Source organism: Oncorhynchus tshawytscha, linkage group LG06 (genome assembly GCF_018296145.1).
Source record: "Oncorhynchus tshawytscha isolate Ot180627B linkage group LG06, Otsh_v2.0, whole genome shotgun sequence".
Lineage (NCBI taxonomy): Eukaryota > Metazoa > Chordata > Actinopteri > Salmoniformes > Salmonidae > Oncorhynchus > Oncorhynchus tshawytscha.
Window position 1 is genome coordinate 41,218,119 of NC_056434.1, and position 20,170 is coordinate 41,238,288.

At 41.4% G+C, this 20,170-nt stretch overlaps 1 protein-coding gene across 6 annotated transcripts; it reads left to right on the top strand.

Annotated features, from left to right (window-relative positions):
- Window positions 1–10,168: 10,168 nt before the first annotated feature.
- On the top strand, window positions 10,169–18,483 carry trabd (TraB domain containing). Of its 6 annotated transcripts, none has more exons than XM_024398914.2 (10): window positions 10,169–10,268; window positions 11,190–11,266; window positions 11,612–11,681; window positions 12,105–12,271; window positions 14,003–14,143; window positions 16,271–16,381; window positions 16,611–16,750; window positions 17,051–17,223; window positions 17,606–17,702; window positions 17,845–18,483. In XM_024398914.2, the coding sequence occupies exons 2-10, from the start codon at window positions 11,243–11,245 to the stop codon at window positions 18,023–18,025; spliced, it is 1,104 nt and encodes a 367-aa protein (XP_024254682.1). In that variant the 5' UTR covers window positions 10,169–10,268; window positions 11,190–11,242; the 3' UTR covers window positions 18,026–18,483. The 6 variants fall into 6 exon arrangements, with proteins under 6 accessions (XP_024254682.1, XP_024254680.1, XP_024254685.1 ...); XM_024398912.2 differs by having other exon boundaries at window positions 10,194–10,292; XM_024398917.2 differs by having other exon boundaries at window positions 10,261–10,280.
- The last annotated feature ends 1,687 nt before the right edge of the window (window positions 18,484–20,170 follow it).

A 20,170-nucleotide genomic window follows, 5' to 3' on the forward strand; every position in this document is an offset into this window, starting at 1 on the left:
TTGTTTGTACAGATGAACGTGGTACCTTCAGGCATTTGGAAATTTCTCCCAAGAATGGACCAGACTTGTGGAGGTTAACAATTTTGTTTTCTGAGGTCTTGGCTGATTTCTTTTGATTTTCCCATCATCTCAAGCAAAGAGGCAGTGAGTTTGAAGGTAGGCCTTGAAATACATCCACAGGTACACCTCCAATTGACTCAAATGATGTCAATTAGCCTATCAGAAGCTTCTAAAGTCATGACATAATTTTCTGGAATTTTCCAAGCTGTTTAAAGGCACAGTCAACTTAGTGTATGTAAATGTCTGACCCACTGGAATTGTGATACAGTGAAATAATCTGACTGTAAATAATTGTTAGAAATTATTTACAGACAGAGATGTGCTAACCGACTTGCCAAAACTATAGTTTGTTAACACGAAATTTGTGTGTCATTGAAAAATGAGTTTTAATGATACCAACCTAAGTGTATGTAAACTCCTGACTTCAACTGTACATAGGCGTATAGAAAACCCTTTTGCAATTATGTTAGCACAGCTGAAAACTGTTATCCTGATTAAAGAAGCAATAAATCTGGCTTTTAGACTAGTTGAGTATCTGGAGCATCAGCATTTGTGGGTTCGATTACAGGCTCAAAATGGCCTTTCTTCTGAAACTTGTCAGTCTGTTCTTGTTCTGAGAAATGAAGACTATTCCATGCGAGAAATTGCCAAGAAACTGAAGATCTCGTACAAAGCTGTGTACTACTCCAATCACAGATCAATGCAAACTGTCTCTAATCAGAATAGAAAGAGGAGTGGGAGGCCCCGCTGCACAACTGAGCAAGAGGACAAGTACAGTAGAGTGTCTAGTTTGAGACACAGACGCCTCAAGTCCTCACCTGGCAGCTTTATTAAATAGTACCTTCAAAACACCAGTCTCAACGTCAACGGTGAAGAGGCGACTCTGGGATGCTGACCTTCAATGCAGAAAAAGCAATTTCTCAGACTGGCCCATAAAAATAGAAGATTAAGATGGGCAAAAGAACACAGACACTGGACAGAGGAAGATTGGAAAAAAGTGTTATGGACAGACAAATCTGTGTTTGGGGTGTTCAGATCACAAAGAACATTCGTGAGACGCAAAAAAAAATATGAAAAGATGCTGGAGGAGTGCTTGACGCCAACTGTCAAGCATGGTGGAGGCAATTTGATGGTCTGGGGGTGCTTTGATGATGGTAAAGTGGGAGATTTCTACAGGGTAAAAGGGATCTTGAAGAAGGAAGGCTATCACTCCATTTTGCAACGCCATGCCATACCCTGTGGACGGCGCTTAATTGGAGCCAATTTCCTCCTACAACAGGACAATGACCCAAAGCACAGCTCCAAACTTTGCAAGAACTATTTAGGGTATTCTGTCTCTAATGGAGTGGCCAGCACAGTCACCGGATCGCAACCCTATTGAGCTGTTGTGGGAGAAGCTTGACCGTATGGTACGTAAGAAGTGCCCATCAATCCAATCCAATTTGTGGGAGGTGCTTCTGGAAGCATGGGGTGAAATATCTTCAGATTACCTCAACAAATTGACACCTAGAATGCCAAAGGTCTGCAAGGCTGTAATTGCTGAAAATGGAGGATTCTTTGACGAAAGCAAAGTTTGAAGGACACAATTATTATTTGAATTAAAAATCATTATTTATAACCTTGTCAACGTCTTGACTATATTTCCTATTCATTTTGCAACTAATTTCATGTATGTTCTCATGGAAAACAAGGACATTTCTAAGTGACCCCAAACTCTTGAACGGTAGTGTAAGTATTCAGACCATTTACTCAGTACTTTCTTGAAGCACCTTTGGCAGAGGTTACAGCCTCGAGTCTTCTCGGGGATGACACTGCAAGCTTGGCACACCTGTATTTGGGTAGTTTCTCCCATTCTTCTCTGCAGATCCTCTCAAGCTCTTTCAGATCGGATGGGGAGTGTCGCTGCACAGCTATTTTCAGGTCTCTCCAGAGATGTTTGATCTGGTTCAAGTCTGGGCTCTGGCTTGGCCACTCAAGGACATTCAGAGAATTATCCCAAAGCCACTCCTGCGTTGTCTTGGCTGTGTGCTTAGGGTCGTTGTCCTGTTGGAAGGTGATCCTTCACCCCAGTCTGAGGTCCTGAGCACTCTGGGGCAGGTTTTCATCAAGGATCGTGCTGTACTTTGCTCTGTTCATCTTTCCCTCGATCCTGACTAGTCTCCCAGTCCCTACCGCTGAAAAACATTCCCACAGCATGATCAAGGATGCCAAACAGTCACATTTCGGTTAAATTCGCCGTTTTGAATACAAAATAGTTTGCCTTCGTGATTTGTGTAGATCCAATGAGAAACGTTTTAGCAGGGGTGATGCACGTTTGGAGCAACACTGGCTGTAATCCAAGGCTCAGCCAATCGTTCACATAACAACATACTGCAGCACGCGACTGAAGAGAGAACCAATTTGCTAGTTACAGCATCAGCGCGCGCTCTGGAAAGACAACGGAGAGCGGAACGGCTGCTATTTTACAGCAGCGCGTTCCCTGACGGATAACGAAGAGGTAGGTGAGAAGGTAATGAAGCGTACTTTATGAGCTGTAACCGAAAAACAACTGGCATTTCGAAAGTTTGAGGTGAGGGAGAAAGTGTGGTAGAACAAGTATTGTTAGCATTGTTAAGTATCTTATTAGCTGGATCGAATTCTCTGTTAGCTAGCCAGAGAAATGGTGAGCAACATTAGCCAATTTAACTGATCAAATCATTGAGTTTATTTATGGTGTCAAAATTAGCTGGCTAATAAAGCCAGACAGCTAATGTTACAACATCAGATGAGCTAACTTTAGTGACCTAACCAATTCGCTCTAGTATTAACTGGTAACGTTATACAACTTCTTGCCATTCCTCAAGTTATAACATGTTAGTTGTTCCACTGGACCCTGGTAATCTGTGTGAGTAGTTAACTAGCTAACGAACTAATGTTTTCTCTCTACAGTATGTGGTTAATTTTCAGAATGAGAGAATTAGGTGAAAATGAGGCATTGCTTGTTATACAAGTGCATTCAGGGATCAAGTGAAGCTGGAGCTGGGCCTGGCTTAAGCTGGATGCCACTATAGAGCTGAAAGGAACACCACACACTTTCCTTCTTTCTCATTTTTTTCAATACAGTGGATAAAAAGAGGTATGCCAGGTGTGCTCTCTGCCTGAAAGAGCTCACTTCTGCCAACAAAGAGTATCATGCTCTGCTGACACATTGTAGAACAGATGTCCACAGGCAGAAAGTGTACAATGTAGTAATGTACAGTGTAGCCCAAGATATTGCTTTTGTTGTGTTGAACTTGACAGTAACACTTGTGTGTAGGTGAGGGGGGATTATTCGGTCACGGCCGGCTGCGACAGGGCCTGGACCCGAACCAGGATCTCTAGACCACTTCGCCACTCGGGAGGCTGCTTTCTGTTCCTTTTTTTTTATTTTATTTTTTTTAAATCTGAGTTAGGTTCACATTAACCACTTTTTATTTTACACACAGAGACTGATCATGTAGAATCTAGAATCTACATTGTAGATCATATTATTTGTTGTTTAATTAGTTAAAACCTGCATTTCCCCCTACCAGGGATTTAAAAAAAAAAATATATGTTTCAGTGCCAAAAAGAAAGTGTCACTTTTTTGGGCCCTTAACCGGTTTGCTTCCATGCATGATGCTGCCACCACCACCTTGCTTCACCGTAGGGATGGTGCCAGGTTTCCTCCAGATGTGACGCTTGGCATTCAAGCATAAGAGTTCAATCTTGGTTTCATCAAACCAGAGAATCCTGTTTCTCCTGGTCTGAGTCCTTTAGGTGCCTTTTGGCAAATTCCAAGCAGGCTGTCATGTGCCTTTCACTGAGGAGTGGCTTCCGTCTGGCTGCAGAGATTGTTGTCCTTCTGGAAGGTTTTCCCATCTCCACAAAGGAACTCTGGTGCTCTGTCAGAGTGACCACCGGGTTCTTGGTCACCTGCCTGACCAATTCCCTTCTCCCCAGTTTGGCCGGGCGACTAGGTCTAGGAAGAGTCTTGGTGGTTCCAAAATTCTTCCATTTAAGAATGATAGAGATCACTGTGTTCTTGGGGACCTTCAATGCTGCATACATGTTTCGGTACCCTTCCCCAGATTTGTGCCTCGACCGATCCTGTTTCTGAGGTCTGAGAACAATTTCTATGCCCTAATGGCTTGGTTTTTGCTATGACATGCGCTGTCAACTGTGGGACCTTATATAAACAGGTGTGTGCCTTTCCAAATCATGTCCAATCAATTGAATTTACCACAGGTGGACTCCAATCGAGTTGTAGAAACATCTCAAGGATGATCAATGGAAACAGGATGCACCTGAGCTCAATTTTGAGTCTCATAGCAAAGGGTCTGAATACTTATGTAAATAATGTATTTCTGTTTTTATTTTTCATACATTTGCAAAAAATATCTATAAAAATAACTGTTTTTGCTTTTTCATTATGGGGTATTGTGTGTAGATTGACTATAAAAAAAAGTGGGAAAAGTCAAGGGGTCTGAATAGTTTCAGGATGTACTGTATATACTGAACAAAAATATGAATGCAACATGTAACAATTTCAAAATTTTTACTGAGTTACAGTTCATAAGGAAATCAGTATATTTAAATAAATTAGGCCCTAATCTATGAATTTCACATGATTGGGAAGGGGCGCAGCCATGCGTTGGACTGGGAAGCCATAAGCCCACCTACTTGGGAGCGAGGCCCACCCACTGGGGAGCCAGGCCCAAGCCCAGCCAATCAGAAAGAGTTTTTCCCTACAAAAGCTTTTTTTTAAAGACAGAAACACTCCTCAGTTTCATCAGCTGTCTGGATATGCCAGATGTGGAGGTCCCTGGCTGGCGTGGTTACACGTAGTCAGCAGTTGTGAGGCCGGTTTGATGTACTGCCAATCTTTTTTAAACAGCGTTGGAGGCGGCTTATGGTAGAGAAATTAACATTAAATTCTCTGGCAACAACTCTGGTGGACATTCCTGCAGTCAGCATGCCAATTGCACCCTCCCTCAAAACTTGAAACATCTGTGGCATTGTGTTGTGTGACAAAACTGCATATTTTAGAGTGGCCTTTTATTGTCCCCAGCACAAAATGCACCTGTGTAATGATCATGCTGTTTAATCAGCTTCTTGATATGCCACACCTGTCAGATGGATGGATTATCTTGGCTTTAGAAGGCATGTTCACTAACAGGGATGTAAACATATTTGTGCACAAAATTTGAGTGAAAAAAGCTTTTTGTGCGTATGGAAAAATTCTGGCATCATTTATTTCAGTTCATGAAACATGGGACCGACACTTAACATGTTGCACTTATTTTTGTTCAGTATAGAATTCCATAAAGACTGCTTCACCAACAGCCACATTATGAAAACATGTTTATAAAACATTCATACTATTGCTTATGGTCCCTCTATCGAAGTGTACTGAAAGCCAATGCAATATATGCAAAATATCACATCATGTTGTTTGTGGCAATAATGTTTACGCTCACAAGTTAAAAAATGTTTACATACTATAAATAATCTATAGACTCTATGTAGCCCTATCTCAGTTGTTGTGGTGTGCTCACACATAAATATTCCATTAGTTAATCAGTGTCATTTGACCATACAGAAGACAGAGAGGAGGCAAAGTGAGAACGCACTTACCTTATAGAAGACTGGGCTCCTTAAAGGTGCAATATGCAACTTACATTTTACCATTTGCACATTTAGCCCGGAAGCAAAAAAAAATGGTTGCATTCGTTTAAGTTCCCATACAAACAAGTGCATGCGCAGTACTTTTGACTGGGAATGAAAGTTACAGATTGCACCTTTTAATGGGTTCCTCTCACACCACTAGTGCACTTATTAGGTAAGGTTTGCTGATCCATCCACAAGAGAAGTCATAGGATGGATTTTCATGTGTTAACAAAAATGTCAAATTCAGAAACACCTTCACTTTAATTAATATAGGCAAGCATATGCATTATTGCCAACATTCAAGTTAAAATCTCCATGCTATGGATCTACGAAAGGTATTCCAAACCTGCAACCTCTCAACGTCAGTAGAAGTGACTGTTTTCATGACCTTTCAATGTGCAGTGGTCTTTACGCCAGCACTGCTTTTCAACTGAAACCTGGACTCATTCAGGGAGAGTGCTGGACATTACAGTCATATCCAGCTCTTCTTGTGGAAGTTATGAAGAATAAGGGAAGTTATACCTAGATATAGAAAGCATTGTACACAATAAAATGCACAGCATCTGAATGCTTTGCTTTTGACTGTCCTACCTTTTCACCATAGGCCTACGTTGCCACGCGCCACCACATTGAGAGCAACAACAGCACCCTATGTCCAATGCCGCGTCAGTAAGACTTGGTTATTGTGGTTGCTCATTACTCACCAAAAACAATGCCCCCTGAAGTTAACGAATGAGAAGTAGAGTACTGTAGTTAGTATAATTGTTATTAGCATATAATAGCACCTTTCACCAGGTATGATGCAGTTAACAAGGGGGGGATGTGTAGCAACCACCATCAATCGTATATCTGAGCAATTGCTAACCTAAACTGAACAGTGATGGCAGAACAATCTACAACAAGCATGTATTCTGAATAAACACACTGAGGATTCCTTAATGCTGTGAATCTGTCATCTTGGGCAATAAAACATGTCTCTGTATAAAAGGGCCATATGATGTGCATGTAAAATATATTAGAAACCTTAGAATATCTCACTGGTATGTGACAAGAGGAAGGCTTAGAACACTTATAATACAAATGTTTTATTTACGCAGTTTGTGACAATGCAAAGTTCACTTTCAAATGAGATACATGTGTTGTTATGTTCACATTCTAACATGCACTAAATACATGGTTTGGGAAACTACCTGCCTGGGTATGCTACCTAATAAGATGTTATTTATGACCAGTGGTTAGCACACTATCCCCTTGATGTACTTAGCACACTAATGCATTCAAAAGCACTTTAAATATGTAGCACAAGTTTATGAGTGTGAGCATGTCGATAGAGCAGTGCTCCTCACCGTTTTTATGGGTTGGGGACCTCAGATTGGGTAAAGAAACAGTTTTGTTCCTGGAGGCTCTGTCTGGGTAGATCTCCTTGGGCACAGATCTATGAACAGTTTATCCACCCAAAATCCTAGTCCAAGTAAAACAGGTGAAAGATACAAAACTACTTCTTGAGGCAATGTTGGGTGGTGTTTCTGGTGACGGAGTCAAAAGTTGTCTGTGACTGTATGATGTGGTCTGTGTAATAAAAGTTTTTTGTTAAGATAAAAGTTGAACAAGAGTTCCTTGTATAAATGTTTTTGCAATTAATAGCATATGCATATAAATATAATTATATGGCCGTTGGTTTGCACAACAAAATAATAAGAACTACAAATCTATATTACCACCAGTAGTGTAAAGTACTTAAGTAAAAATACTTTAAAGTGCTACTTAAGCAGTTTTTTAAGGTATCTGTACTTTACTTTACTATTTATATTTTTGACAACTTTTACTTTTACTCCACTACATTCCTAAAGAAAATAATGTACTTTTTACTCCATACATTTTCCCTGACACCCAAAAGTACTTGTTGCATATTCAATGCTTAGCAGGACAGGAAAATGGTCCAATTCACTTACTTATCAAGAGAACATCCCTGGTCAAATCAAATGGTATTTGTCACATGCGTCGAATACAACAAATGTATGATGTAACAAGCCCTTAACCAACAATGCAGTTTTAAGAAAAATAAGTGTTAAGTAAAAAATAGATAAGTAAAAACAAAAAAAAGAAAGTAACAAATAATTAAAGAGCAGCAGTAAAATAACTCACGCCCTGGCCATAGAGAGGCTTTTATTCTCTATTATGGTTAGGCCAGGGTGTGACTAGGGTGGGGATTCTAGTTTCTTTATTTCTATGTTTTCTATGTCTATGTTTTGGCCGGGTATGGTTCTCAATCAGGGACAGCTGTCTATCGTTGTCTCTGATTGGGAATCATACTTAGTCAGCCTCTTTTGCCACCTTTGTTATGGGTAGTTGACTTTGTTAGTGGCCTGTATAGCCGAAGTAAGCGTCACGGTTGTGGCCGTATTCTTTGGTTTGTTGGTGGCATTTATAAATAAAAAGAAATGTACGTTCACCATGCTGCACCTTGGTCCGGTCGTTCCACCCTGATGACGTTCGTGACAATAACAAGGCTATATACAGAGGGTACTGGTACAGAGTCAATGTGTGGGGGCAGCGGTTTGTCGAGGTAATACGTACATGTAGGTAGAGTTATTAAAGTGACTATGCATAAATAATAAACAGAACAGAGAGTAGCAGCAGCGTAAAAGATGTGGGGGGGGGGGCAATGCAAATAGTCTAGGTAGCCACTTGATTAGGTGTTCAAGACTCATATGGTTTGGGGGTAGAAGTTGTTAAACCTTTTGGACCTAGACTTGGCGCTCTGGTACCGCTTGCCATGCGGTAGCAGAGAGAACAGTCTATGACTAGGGTGGCTGGAGTCTTTGACAATTTTTTGGGCCTTCCTCTGACACTGCCTGGTATAGAGGTCTTGGATGGCAGGAAGCTTGGCCCCAGTGATGTACTGGGCCATACGCACTACACTCTGTAATGCCTTGTGGTCAGAGGCCGAGCAGTTGCCATACCAGGCAGTGATGCAACCAGTCAGGATGCTCTCGATGGTGCAGCTGTATAACTTTTTGAGGATCTGAGGACCCATGCCAAATCTTTTCGGTCTCCTGAGGGGGACTAGGCTTTGTCGTACCCTCTTCACGACTGTCTTGGTGTGTTGGACCACGATAGTTTGTTGGTTATGTGGACTCCCAAGGAACTTGAAGATCTCAAACTACTCAACTACAGTCCTGTCAATGAGAATGGGGGCGCGATCGGTCCTCCTTTTCCTGAGGTCCACAGCTGTCTCCTTTGTCTTGATCACGTTGAGCGAGAGGTTGTTGTCTTGGCACCTCACGAGCCAGGTCTCTGACCTCCCCGTAGGCTGTCTTGTCGTCGGTGATCAGGCCTACCACTGTTGTCTCATCGGCAAACTTATTGATGGTGTTGGAGTCGTGCCTGACCATGCAGTCATGAGTGAACAGGAAGTACAGTCGTGGCCAAAAGTGTTGAGAATGACACAAATATGAATTTTCACAAATTTTGATGTCTTTAGATATTTTTGTCAGATGTTACTATGGAATACTGAAGTATAATTACATGCATTTCATAAGTGTCAAAGGCTTTTATTGACAATTACATGAAGTTGATGCAAAGAGTCCATATTTGCAGTGTTGACCCTTCTTTTTCAAGACCTCTGCAATCCACCCTGGCATGCTGTCAATTAACTTCTGGGCCACATCCTGGCTGATGGCATCCCATTCTTGCATAATCAATGCTTGGAGTTTGTCAGAATTTGTGCGTTTTTGTTTGTCCACCCGCCTCTTGAGGATTGACCACAAGTTCTCAATGGGATTAAGGTCTGGGGAGTTTCCTGGCCATGGACCCAAAATATTCATATTTTGATCCCCGAGCCACTTAGTTATCACTTTTGCCTTATGGCAAGGTGTATGCTGGAAAAGGCATTGTTCGTCACCAAACTGTTCCTGGATGGTTGGGAGAAGTTGCTCTCGGAGGATGTGTTGGTACCATTTTTTATTCATGGCTGTGTTCTCAGGTAAAATTGTCAGTGAGCAATTAATTGCAATTCATCTGATCACTCTTCATAACATTCTGGAGTATATGCAAATTGCCATCATTCAAACTGAGGCAGCAGACTTTGTGAAAATGAATATTTGTGTCCTTCTCAAAACTTTTGGCCATGACTGTACAGTAGGGGACTGAGCACATCTGGATGTTATCCCTACTGCCTCTGATCTGGAGGACTCATTAACATAAATGCTTTGTTTGTAAATGAGGTCTGAGTTGTGGTGTGCACCGGGCTATATGTAAAAAATTATAAGCAATTTGAAATAATTTATACGTTTTCTTTTGATACTTAAGTATATTTAAAACCAAATACTTTTAGACTTTTACTCAAGCAATATTTTTCTGGGTGACTTTCACTTTTACTTAAGTCATTTTCTATTAAGTTATCTTTACTTTTACTCAAGTATGACAATAGGGTGCTTTTCACCACTGATTACCACAACGCACTCAAATCTCAATTGAACTACAAGTACCAGAAGACAACGTTAACAAACGAGTCGAACACATCATTGGTCGAAGTGCAGGTGAGAGCACAGGTTGGCTAACTTGTAAGTTTTATTTTATTAATGTATAACATTGTAAGCTGTAGTTATTATATGTTAATTACAAATTGATATGACATTGTTTGCCAAGTAGTTAGCAGCAGTTAGCCAGTTAACCGATATGTCAGCTGTTAGCTAGTAGTAAGCTAGCTGCTATTCGGCGAGTAGTAAGCTAGCTGCTAGTCGGCGAGTAGTTAGCTTTGGCCAACTTGCTAACTTAATGAATAATGTTAGCTAGTTTGTCTAGCTAGCTATATCATATGTGGAAACGAGGGGAATATCAGCTAAGGTTGTTAATGTTTTGTCTCTAACCAGCAGGTTTGACGGCTTTAGCTAGCTAACTTGACTTTGTAGCATGTGGTTAGCTAGCAAAATAGCTAGCTATGTCAACACTTTTGTGTGAAGGTGATGTAATCGTGTTGAAGTACGCAGCTACATGCAGAAGCAGGAGAGCGTTTAGCCATGACCGGGCTCTAAAAAGGGGCCACTAAGCTAACGTTAGGCAGTTTGCTCATGATATTTGTCTATACACTATAACGTACCTGTCACAGTAAAACCTGGCTCACAAATTGTCTTACCTACTAGAATTAGCTACCTGTGACAGGTAACGTTAACTAGACGGTTTTATTTTCCAACTAACTTTATCGCCATATGGTGATGGTAGCTAACTAGTGAGAATGGGTAGTTTATTTATGGTTTGGTACACTGTACATATATCTAGTTAGCAAACGTCAGCAATTGAGGAACTTGAATTGGGGCCTTAGCTTAGTCACAAAGTAAGCATCACAGCTGATAGCATTGCAGAGAAAAGCAATTTTGGTCAACAAACCTACTTGATGAATTTGGCTAAATGTATTCATACATTTGATCATACTCTTTCCTCCTGTTTTGCTTTCTTTTCAGTAAGGAAGGTGGGACATTGCTTTAGTTTTTGCCCAGCTCTTAAAGGTTGAATCATGGACCAAGACAACAACTCTGAGGTAAGTTTGGGGACTGCTGGACATGGGTCACTGCATAATGCTTTGACAGCTGTTATTTTGATCGTTTTAAAAAGGCACACAGAGTACAGCTTCACACACATCTGTTATGTCCCATACAGCTGTGTTATTTGAAGAACACAGCTCTATGCTGATCATAATACATTAAGCAAAACATTTTTTTTTTTGAATTTTGTCCCACTCCTGTACTAGCCTTGATGTTAATTGTCTAAGAATCAGTGTCACAATAAATCTGGCTACTAAGCCCATGAGCACATTGACAAAATGTTTTCATTGACATGTATACTTTTAGAATGACTACACATGCTTTTTAACTTTTTTTTTTAGGATGACTTGGTAGGTCCCTCTGAAGATGCGTCTGAAGATGAGTCACTGCCTAGTCGTCCCCCTGGACTCTGTGAGTACCCTTATTTACGTAAAATGTATTTACTTTTCTCTCCGTCTGCTTGGCACCAAAAGCTCCTATTGTTCACAATGCCCATGTGTGAGAAAAAGGGGAACCGTCCTTTACTTTCCAAGCTTTGACACTACTATCCATGTTCTCTTAATGTCTGTGAAGTCCTCCCACAGCGATGTTATGTTTGAAAGTCTGTTCTAACTTGTTTGTAACCTTTATTTCAGTAGGCTACAACAAGCACTGTTCACTCTACCCATATCTGACAATCACATTCCTTTGGCATATCGAAGTATGTTGTCTTTCCTGCCATCCAATTCAGTGATGTAGGGACTAAAGGTTCTTTCCGTTCTTGCCTTTGTCTTTCGCTCTTACTTGCTCCTATTTCTCTCCCCTTCCACCTCTCCCTGGCTGGTTCCTTTATAGCGGACTCTGAGGCGGTGGAGCTGCTATGGCAGGTGCGTGCCCAGCGGCGCCAGTCTTCCCCAGAACTCCCTGAAACAGTCACCCGGCTGACTGCCCCAGATGGCAGCCTGCTCTACTTGGTAGGCACCGCCCACTTCAGTGACAGCAGCAAGAAGGACGTGGCCACGGTGAGCACAACAAATCTGACATGCAAGCATTAAGAGCTGTTTTCCTTGACACAGCTTATCCTAGCCAGTTTGGCCGGACAAAGTTGAATTACTGTTTAACGGATGCCCCGCCTGACTTTTCTCCACACTGAAAAAAAAAAAAAAATTCATGGTTATTGCATCATTTTCAGATGAATAAGAAGTGATTTAATAGACGAAACAACAATGTAACTTAACTAATTGAATGGCCAGAGATCAGGGCATTCATCAGCAAAGATGCAGTGCAAGCTGATAGTGTTTTGGACAACCAAATGGAAGTCAAAATGATTGATGAAACCAAAGTATCAGCTGTATGGTGATTTGCGATTCATAACTTACATTTTACCGGTACTACCAGTAGTAGTAGTAGGCCAACCGATAACACCACAACAGAATGCGTTTGAAGTGATGATGCGCTGCTGACAACAGCTAGCATGTCCAGCAAAGTACATTGCCAGTGGCACGCACACACTTTGTGCAGATCAGCAGGTGGGGCATTTTGTTTCAGCCAGATGAGACAATCGAAGGAGTATACGGTGAGCAAAGTTACTGGGCTCGAATTTAGTTACGCTTGATCTATATAAATTTATGCTTCTAATTGTGCATGTTATAAACAAACAAAAAATATTTTGATGATGATAGGTTATACTCTATGGCTGGATGTATACATTTTTTCCAATGCTACATTCATTTGATAGACCTAACTTGATTGACCCTCTTTCTACAAGGCCTACTAGTCTATGAGAGGCCCAATCATATTTGTATGAATATTTTGTTAACGCCTAGGCTATAGAGATGCATTCAGGTAATTAACTCATTATTATGTATCAACATTTTAATTTGATTACAATTATTTATTGTCAATCTTTCTTGAATTTGTTAGGCTATACAGTTAAGTAGATGATTAATGAACTGATACATTCATACAAAAAAATGTTTAAATCATTTTTAAATATGATAGAATATTGCATTCTATTATACATCCTATGTGAATAATGTTCATTAGTAATCTGAAAATCAGTCAAATTGAATATTTATCCTATTGTTCATGTCCATATAGCCTAGGACAATGTGGTAAAGTACTGTTATTCCTTATCCACCTAATTATATATTTTTTAAATTGCTCGCCTCGCTTTTTGGGGGTGAAATCTGTTAAATAGTGACTCAATTTTGTCTGGCCTTACTAAAAAGTATGCCGAATGAGGAATCTCCATTCAAGTACAGTTTTGAACTAGACAGAATCTGTGTCTGGGAAACCGGCCTTAAATGATTGTCATAGGTATCTCCTGGAATGGCCTCTGTTGAGTTCGTTCAAATTCATGGGATTCATACATTTTCTAAATGATTGTCCTTCAGAGATGATTGAATAAAAAGTATTTTGAAATCTGCCATTCAGAACTATCTATTTAACCTTTTTTCAACCAGACAAGTCAGTTAAGAACAAATTACTATGACATCCCCCTTACATGTCCTGGTTTCCCAGACTCCTGTTTGTTTTGTTCCCTCAGGCAAAATCCATGCTATTGTCAGTCTTGTACTTCTACCTTTGGCTTTCTCTCTCTTACCGCCCTTGCTCCCCTTTCTCCCCTTCCTGTCCTCTCCTTCTACCCCCTTTCCCTGTTTTCCTCCTCTCCTTATCCTCCCACTCTCTCCTCCCCCTTTCTTCCCTGTCCCCTTTGTTTGCCTTCTCCCCCATCTCTTCCCCTCCCTCAGACGATCCGTGCAGTGCAGCCAGACGTGGTGGTGGTGGAGCTGTGCCAGTACAGGGTGTCCATGCTGAAGATGGATGAAAAGACACTGCTGAAGGAGGCAAAAGACATTAATCTGGACAAGGTCCAACAGGCCATCAAACAGGTACGACTATTGGGGGGGGGCAGTTTGGCTTTTTTTTGTCCCTGAAATTAGTTTTCTTTTTTTTTAATACGATAATCGAGAATTTCAAGAAGCATTTTTCTAACGCTTGCTAGTGGACCCAAACTGTTACAGACGTATATCTATCCTACCCTGCCTTTCTAAAGTCTTCAAAAGCCAAGTTAACAAACAGATCACCGACCATTTCGAATCCCACCGCACCTTCTCCACTATGCAATCTGGTTTCCGAGCGGGTCATGGGTGCACCTCAGCCACGCTCAAGGTCCTAAACGATATAAACGCCATCAATAAAAGACTATTCTGTGCAGCCGTCTTCATCGACCTGGCCAACGCTTTCGACTCTGTCAATCACCACATTCTTATCGGCAGACACAACAGCCTTGGTTTCTATAAATATAGTTTAAATATAGTATCAGCTTCCTATTTCGCAACAAAGCCTCCTTCACTCATGCTGCCAAACATACCCTCGTAAAACTGACTATCCTACCGAACCTAGACTTCGGCAATGTCACTTACAAAATAGCCTCCAACACTCTACTTAGACTGCTTCCAATTTGCTATCACAGTGCTGTCCGTTTTGTCATCAAAGCCCCATATACTACCCAACACTGCAACCTGTATGCTCTCATTGGCTGGCCCTCGCTACATATTAGTTGCCAAACCCACTGGCTCCAGGTCATCTATAAGTCTTTGCTAGGTAAATCCCTGCCTTATCTCAGGTCACTGGTCACCATAGCAGCACCCACCTGTAGCACGTGCTCCAGCTGGTATATTTCACTGGTCATCCCGAAAGCCAACTCCTCCTTTGGCCGCATTTCCTTCCAGTTCTCTGCTGCCAATGACTGGAACGAATTGCAAACATCACTGAAGCTGGAGACTTCTATCTCCCTCACTAACTTTAAGCATCAGCTGTCAGAGCAGCTTACCGATCATTGTACCTGTACCCACCCTATCCATAAATAGCCCACCCAACTACCTCATCCCCATATTGTTATTTATTTGTTTGATCCTTTGCACCCCATTATCTATACTTGCACATTCATCTTCTGCGCTCTCACTCCAGTGTTTAATTGCTAAATTGTAATTATTTTGCCACTATGGCCTATTTATAGCCTTACCTCCCTAATCTTACTACATTTGCACACACTGTATATAGATTTTCTATTGTGTTATTGTGACTTGTTTTATCCCATGTGTAACTCTGTGCGCAGTGCTTTGCTTTAATTTGGCGAGGTCGCAGTTGTAAATGAGAACTTGTTCTCAACTGGCCTACCTGGTTAAATAAAAATAAAATAAATATTGAACATGTTAACAGTATGTGCCCTATAGAATCAGTTTTGTTGAAATAACAAAACGGCAGTGATATTGTATTTAACCAGGCAAGTCAATTAAGAACAAATTCTTATTTACAATTATGGCCTGACAAGAAGTGAAATGCCTCCTATGGGGGGGCTAGGATTTTTTTTTAAAACACACCTCAATGTGAGACAAAATGGACAACGCAGACAGAAGACACTGGCAACAGCACAAATATAACAGCAAACAAACAGTGTGTGTGTACGTGCAGGCATGCACGTGTGAAGTAACACAGCATGCTTCCTTACATGAGGCAACGCAAACTAGTGACATCGGGTGACAAATGGAAACAACTACGTGTCTCAACAACCTGTTCATCTATTTGTCCTTTGAACTCATCCATGAACACCAGGTCCTAGACTTTTAGGTTGGCTTGGAGGGAATTCCAAGAACAGGGGGATGAGTAATGAAAGGACCCCTTTCCATGCTCAGTTCTAATTATCTGGACTGTTAGCATAGAACAAGATATTGAGATTTGAGCTTGTTTGTGTTTTAATTGCTCTGCTAGAAGAGAGGATAGATTGGATGTTAACTTACAGTTCACTGTTTTGTCTCTTTGGTATTTGGTATTTTATTAGGATCCCCTATTAGCTGTTGTAAAAGGAGCAGCTACTCTTCTTGGGGTCCACACAAAACATGAAACATAATACAGAATGACATAATATAGAACATCATTAGACAAGAACAGCTCAGACAGAACTACATACAGCTTTCTCCTGTCTGTCCTTCCCCCTCTTTATTATGTCCTCACAGAATGGAGTGATGTCTGGCCTGATGCAGATCCTGCTGCTCAAAGTGTCGGCTCACATCACTGAGCAGCTGGGCATGGCTCCTGGAGGGGAGTTTAGGGAGGCCTTCAAACAGGTGAGACATTCACACACTCACTAAAAATAGTTCATCTTGATAAGGGTCACAGGTTTGTTCTCGCACAAGGTGTCAGGTCAAGGTCACAAATACTTTCAAATACACACTAATGTTCTTATCTCCCACAGCATAACATACTGAACTTAACACCCTCTTACCTGTTACCCACTAGGTACAGTATTAGTAAAGTTGTATGTAAAGACCCTCCCTCTCTCTTCTCTCTACCTAGGCGGGCCGAGTGCCCTTCTGCAAGTTCCACCTGGGGGACCGGCCTATCCCGGTGACATTCAAACGGGCCATCGCTGCTCTCAGTCTGTGGCAGAAAGCCAGACTGGCCTGGGGCCTGTGCTTCCTGTCAGACCCCATCAGGTACAATAACCTGACAGTTACTCCTCTCTAGTGTCTAGGTTAAGTCCACAGCTTACTCTGCTATACACTTCCTCTCAGTATTTCCTTTGGTTAGTATGTAGTAAGATTAGAGCAGAAATATTATTAGGGTGGTACTGTATTTAGTAATATCCAATTTTAATAATAGATTTAGTTTATATAGGGCTTAATTTATTTACCTGAATACAAATGATGGCAAGCTATTGGGAATTAATTTGGGGACTTGGTTAAACCCAGTTGGTGCAATGCTTTTGTTATTGCAATATGTTTGTTGTGTGTCAGTAAGGAGGACGTGGAGAAGTGCAAACAGAAGGACCTGCTGGAGCAGACGATGCTAGAGATGATCGGCGAGTTCCCCGCTCTCCACCAGACGATTGTAGCTGAGCGAGACATCTACCTCACACACACGCTCCGCCAGGCCGCACGCTGTGTGGAGGCGCCCCCCAATGCCCAGAGTGAGTATCGCAGCATCTGCCTGTTTCACATTTCACCTGAGGAAGTCCACAGACAAGTTTCTCCATTAGGCTGTTCACACTGCTCGTGGGAAAAACACTACCATATCATTGGTTGTAGTCTCCGCAAGATTGCAATTAAATCAATGAAAAGGCTTACTTTCTGGCGTAGTTTTCCGTCAGCAGTTTGATTGGACCCTTACTCTGAAAGATGGACGAGCTGGGTTATTGTGTCTGTGTTTTGCACACTGCCTAAGATGCCAATTAAGTTTTTCCTCAACTCCTAATGTATCTATGCATAATAGATGGACTGTTACAGACCAATGTTTTTTGGGAACATGGATGCCATTTCAGCTGGATAAATTTGCTTTGTTTCTTGTAACAGAAGTGCCTGCTGTGGTGGTGGGAGTGGTGGGGATGGGCCATGTCCCTGGCATCGAAAGGAACTGGGAGAAGGATCTCAACATTCAGGAGATCATGAGGTGTGTGTATCTTTCTTAGCAGTCTAGACCAAGTTATTACTACTTATATTATAGAGCAATAGGATCATTGTATTTCTGCATCTTCTAACTTTTATGAGTTAATATTGACCCTCTTTCTTTTGCTTTTCTGTGTGACTGTCAGTGTTGCGCCCCCATCTCGTTTTGGCTGGATGTTGCGCACGGTGCTGAAGGCTGGGGTGATAGGAGTACTGGGATACGCCTGCTACCGTGCAGGAGGGGGCATGGGGAGGGCTCTTCTTTCCCTACCCGCTGTCCAATCACTACTGGACAACCTGCGACCACTGCCCCCAGCAGCGGCGTGACCCCTCTCCTATACCTGTGACATGAACGATCCCCTCTAATACGAAAACAATGCATCTACCACCAATGGCCTTATTGATAGGAGGGGTTAGAGGTCAAGATTCACCTCCTACCCTATGAACTGACATGGACATAAGGGGTCCGAGAGCTTGAGCCGCCCTCCCTCGTTTCCTTCCTTCCTCTCCTCCATGTCCCTGTGGAACACAGAACAGTACTGCCTAAGAAACCATGACAGTACCCTTATTTTATTTTTGTATATTTAAAAAAACAAATGGCAAAAGAAGGATTTTTGTAAGATTTACAAATGTTTTTCCATTTATATTACATCTGCTATCCCCCACATTCCAATTAATATTACATTGAAATTTGAGATTTTGGTGCATATGGTCTTTGAAGTTGATATTATTGGCCCAAGTCATTATATATCAAAATAAACTGGGTGGTTCGAGCCCTGAATGCTGATTGGCTGACAGCTGTGGTATATCAGATCGTATACCATGGGTATTACAAAACATCTACATTTACTTCTCTAAGTACATTGATAACCAGTTTTATAATAGCAGTAAGGCACCTCGGGTTTGTGGTATATGGCCGCCTCGTTGCACTTAACAGCCCTTAGCCGTGGTGTATTGGCCATGTACCACACATCTCAGGCCTTATTGCTTAAGTATATATTATATCTATATATATATATATATATATATACAAAGTTGAAGTTGGATGTTGACATACACGTTAGCCAAATACATTTAAACTCAGTTTTTCACAATTCCTGACATTTAATCCTAGTAAAAATGCCCTGTCTTAGGTCAGTTAGGATCACCACTTTATTTTATGAATGTGAAATGTCAGAATAATAGTTGAGAATGATTTATTTCTGCTTTTATTTCTTTCATCACATTCCCAGTGGGTCAGAAGTTTACATACACTTAATTAGTATTTGGTAGCATTGCCTTTAAATTGTTTAACTTGGGTCAAATGTTTCATGTAGACTTCCACAAGCTTCCCAAAATAAATTGGGTTGATTTTGGCCCATTCCTCCTGACAGCAGGACAAACTGAGTCAGGTTTGTAGGCCTCCTTGCGCACACATGCTTTTTCAGTTTTGACCACACATTTTCTATAGGATTAAGGTCAAGGCTTTGTGATGGCCACTCCAATACCTTGACTTTGTTGTCCTTAAGCCATTTTGCCACAACTTTGAAGTATGCTTGGGGTCATTGTCCATTTGGAAGACGCATTTGCGACCAAGCTTTAACTTTTGGACTGATGTCTTGAGATGTTGCTTCAATATACCCACATAATTTTCCATCCTCATGATGCCATCTATTTTGTGAAGTGCACCAGTCCCTCCTGCAGCAAAGCACCCCCACAACATGATACTGTCACCCCCGTGCTTCACGGTTGGGATGGTGTTCTTTGGCTTGCAAGCCTCCACCTTTTTCCTCCAAACATAACGATGGTCATTATGGCCAAACAGTTCTATTTTTGTTTCATCAGACCAGAGACATTTCTCCAAAAAGTACAATCTTTGTCCCCACGTGCAGTTGCAAACCGTAGTCTGGCTTTTTTATGGCGGTTTTGGAGCAGTGGTTTCTCCTTGCTGAGCGGCCTTTCAGGATATGTCGATTATAGGACTCGTTTTACTGTGGATATAGGTACTTTTGTACCTGTTTCCTCCAGCATCTTCACAAGGTCCTTTGCTGTTCTGGGATTGATTTGCGCTTTTCGCACCAAAGTACATTCATCTCTAGGAGACAGAACGCATCTCCTTCCTGAGCAGTCTGACGGCTGCTTGGTCCCATGGTGTTTATACTTGCGTACTATTGTTTGTACAGATGAACGCGGTACCTTCAGGTGTCTGGAAATTGCTCCTCCAATTGACTCAAATGGTGTCAATTAGCCTATCAGAAGCTTCTAAATCCATGGCATCATTTCCTAGATGTTTTAAGGCACAGTCAACTTAGTGTAGTTACTTAGTGTAACTTCTCACCCACTGGAATTGTGATACAGTGAAATAATCTGTCTGGAAACAATTGTTTGAAAAATGTCTTGTCATGCACAAAGTAGATGTCCTAACCGACTTGCCAAATCTATAGTTTCTTAACAAGAAATTTGTGGAGTTGTTGAAAAAACAGTTTTAATAAC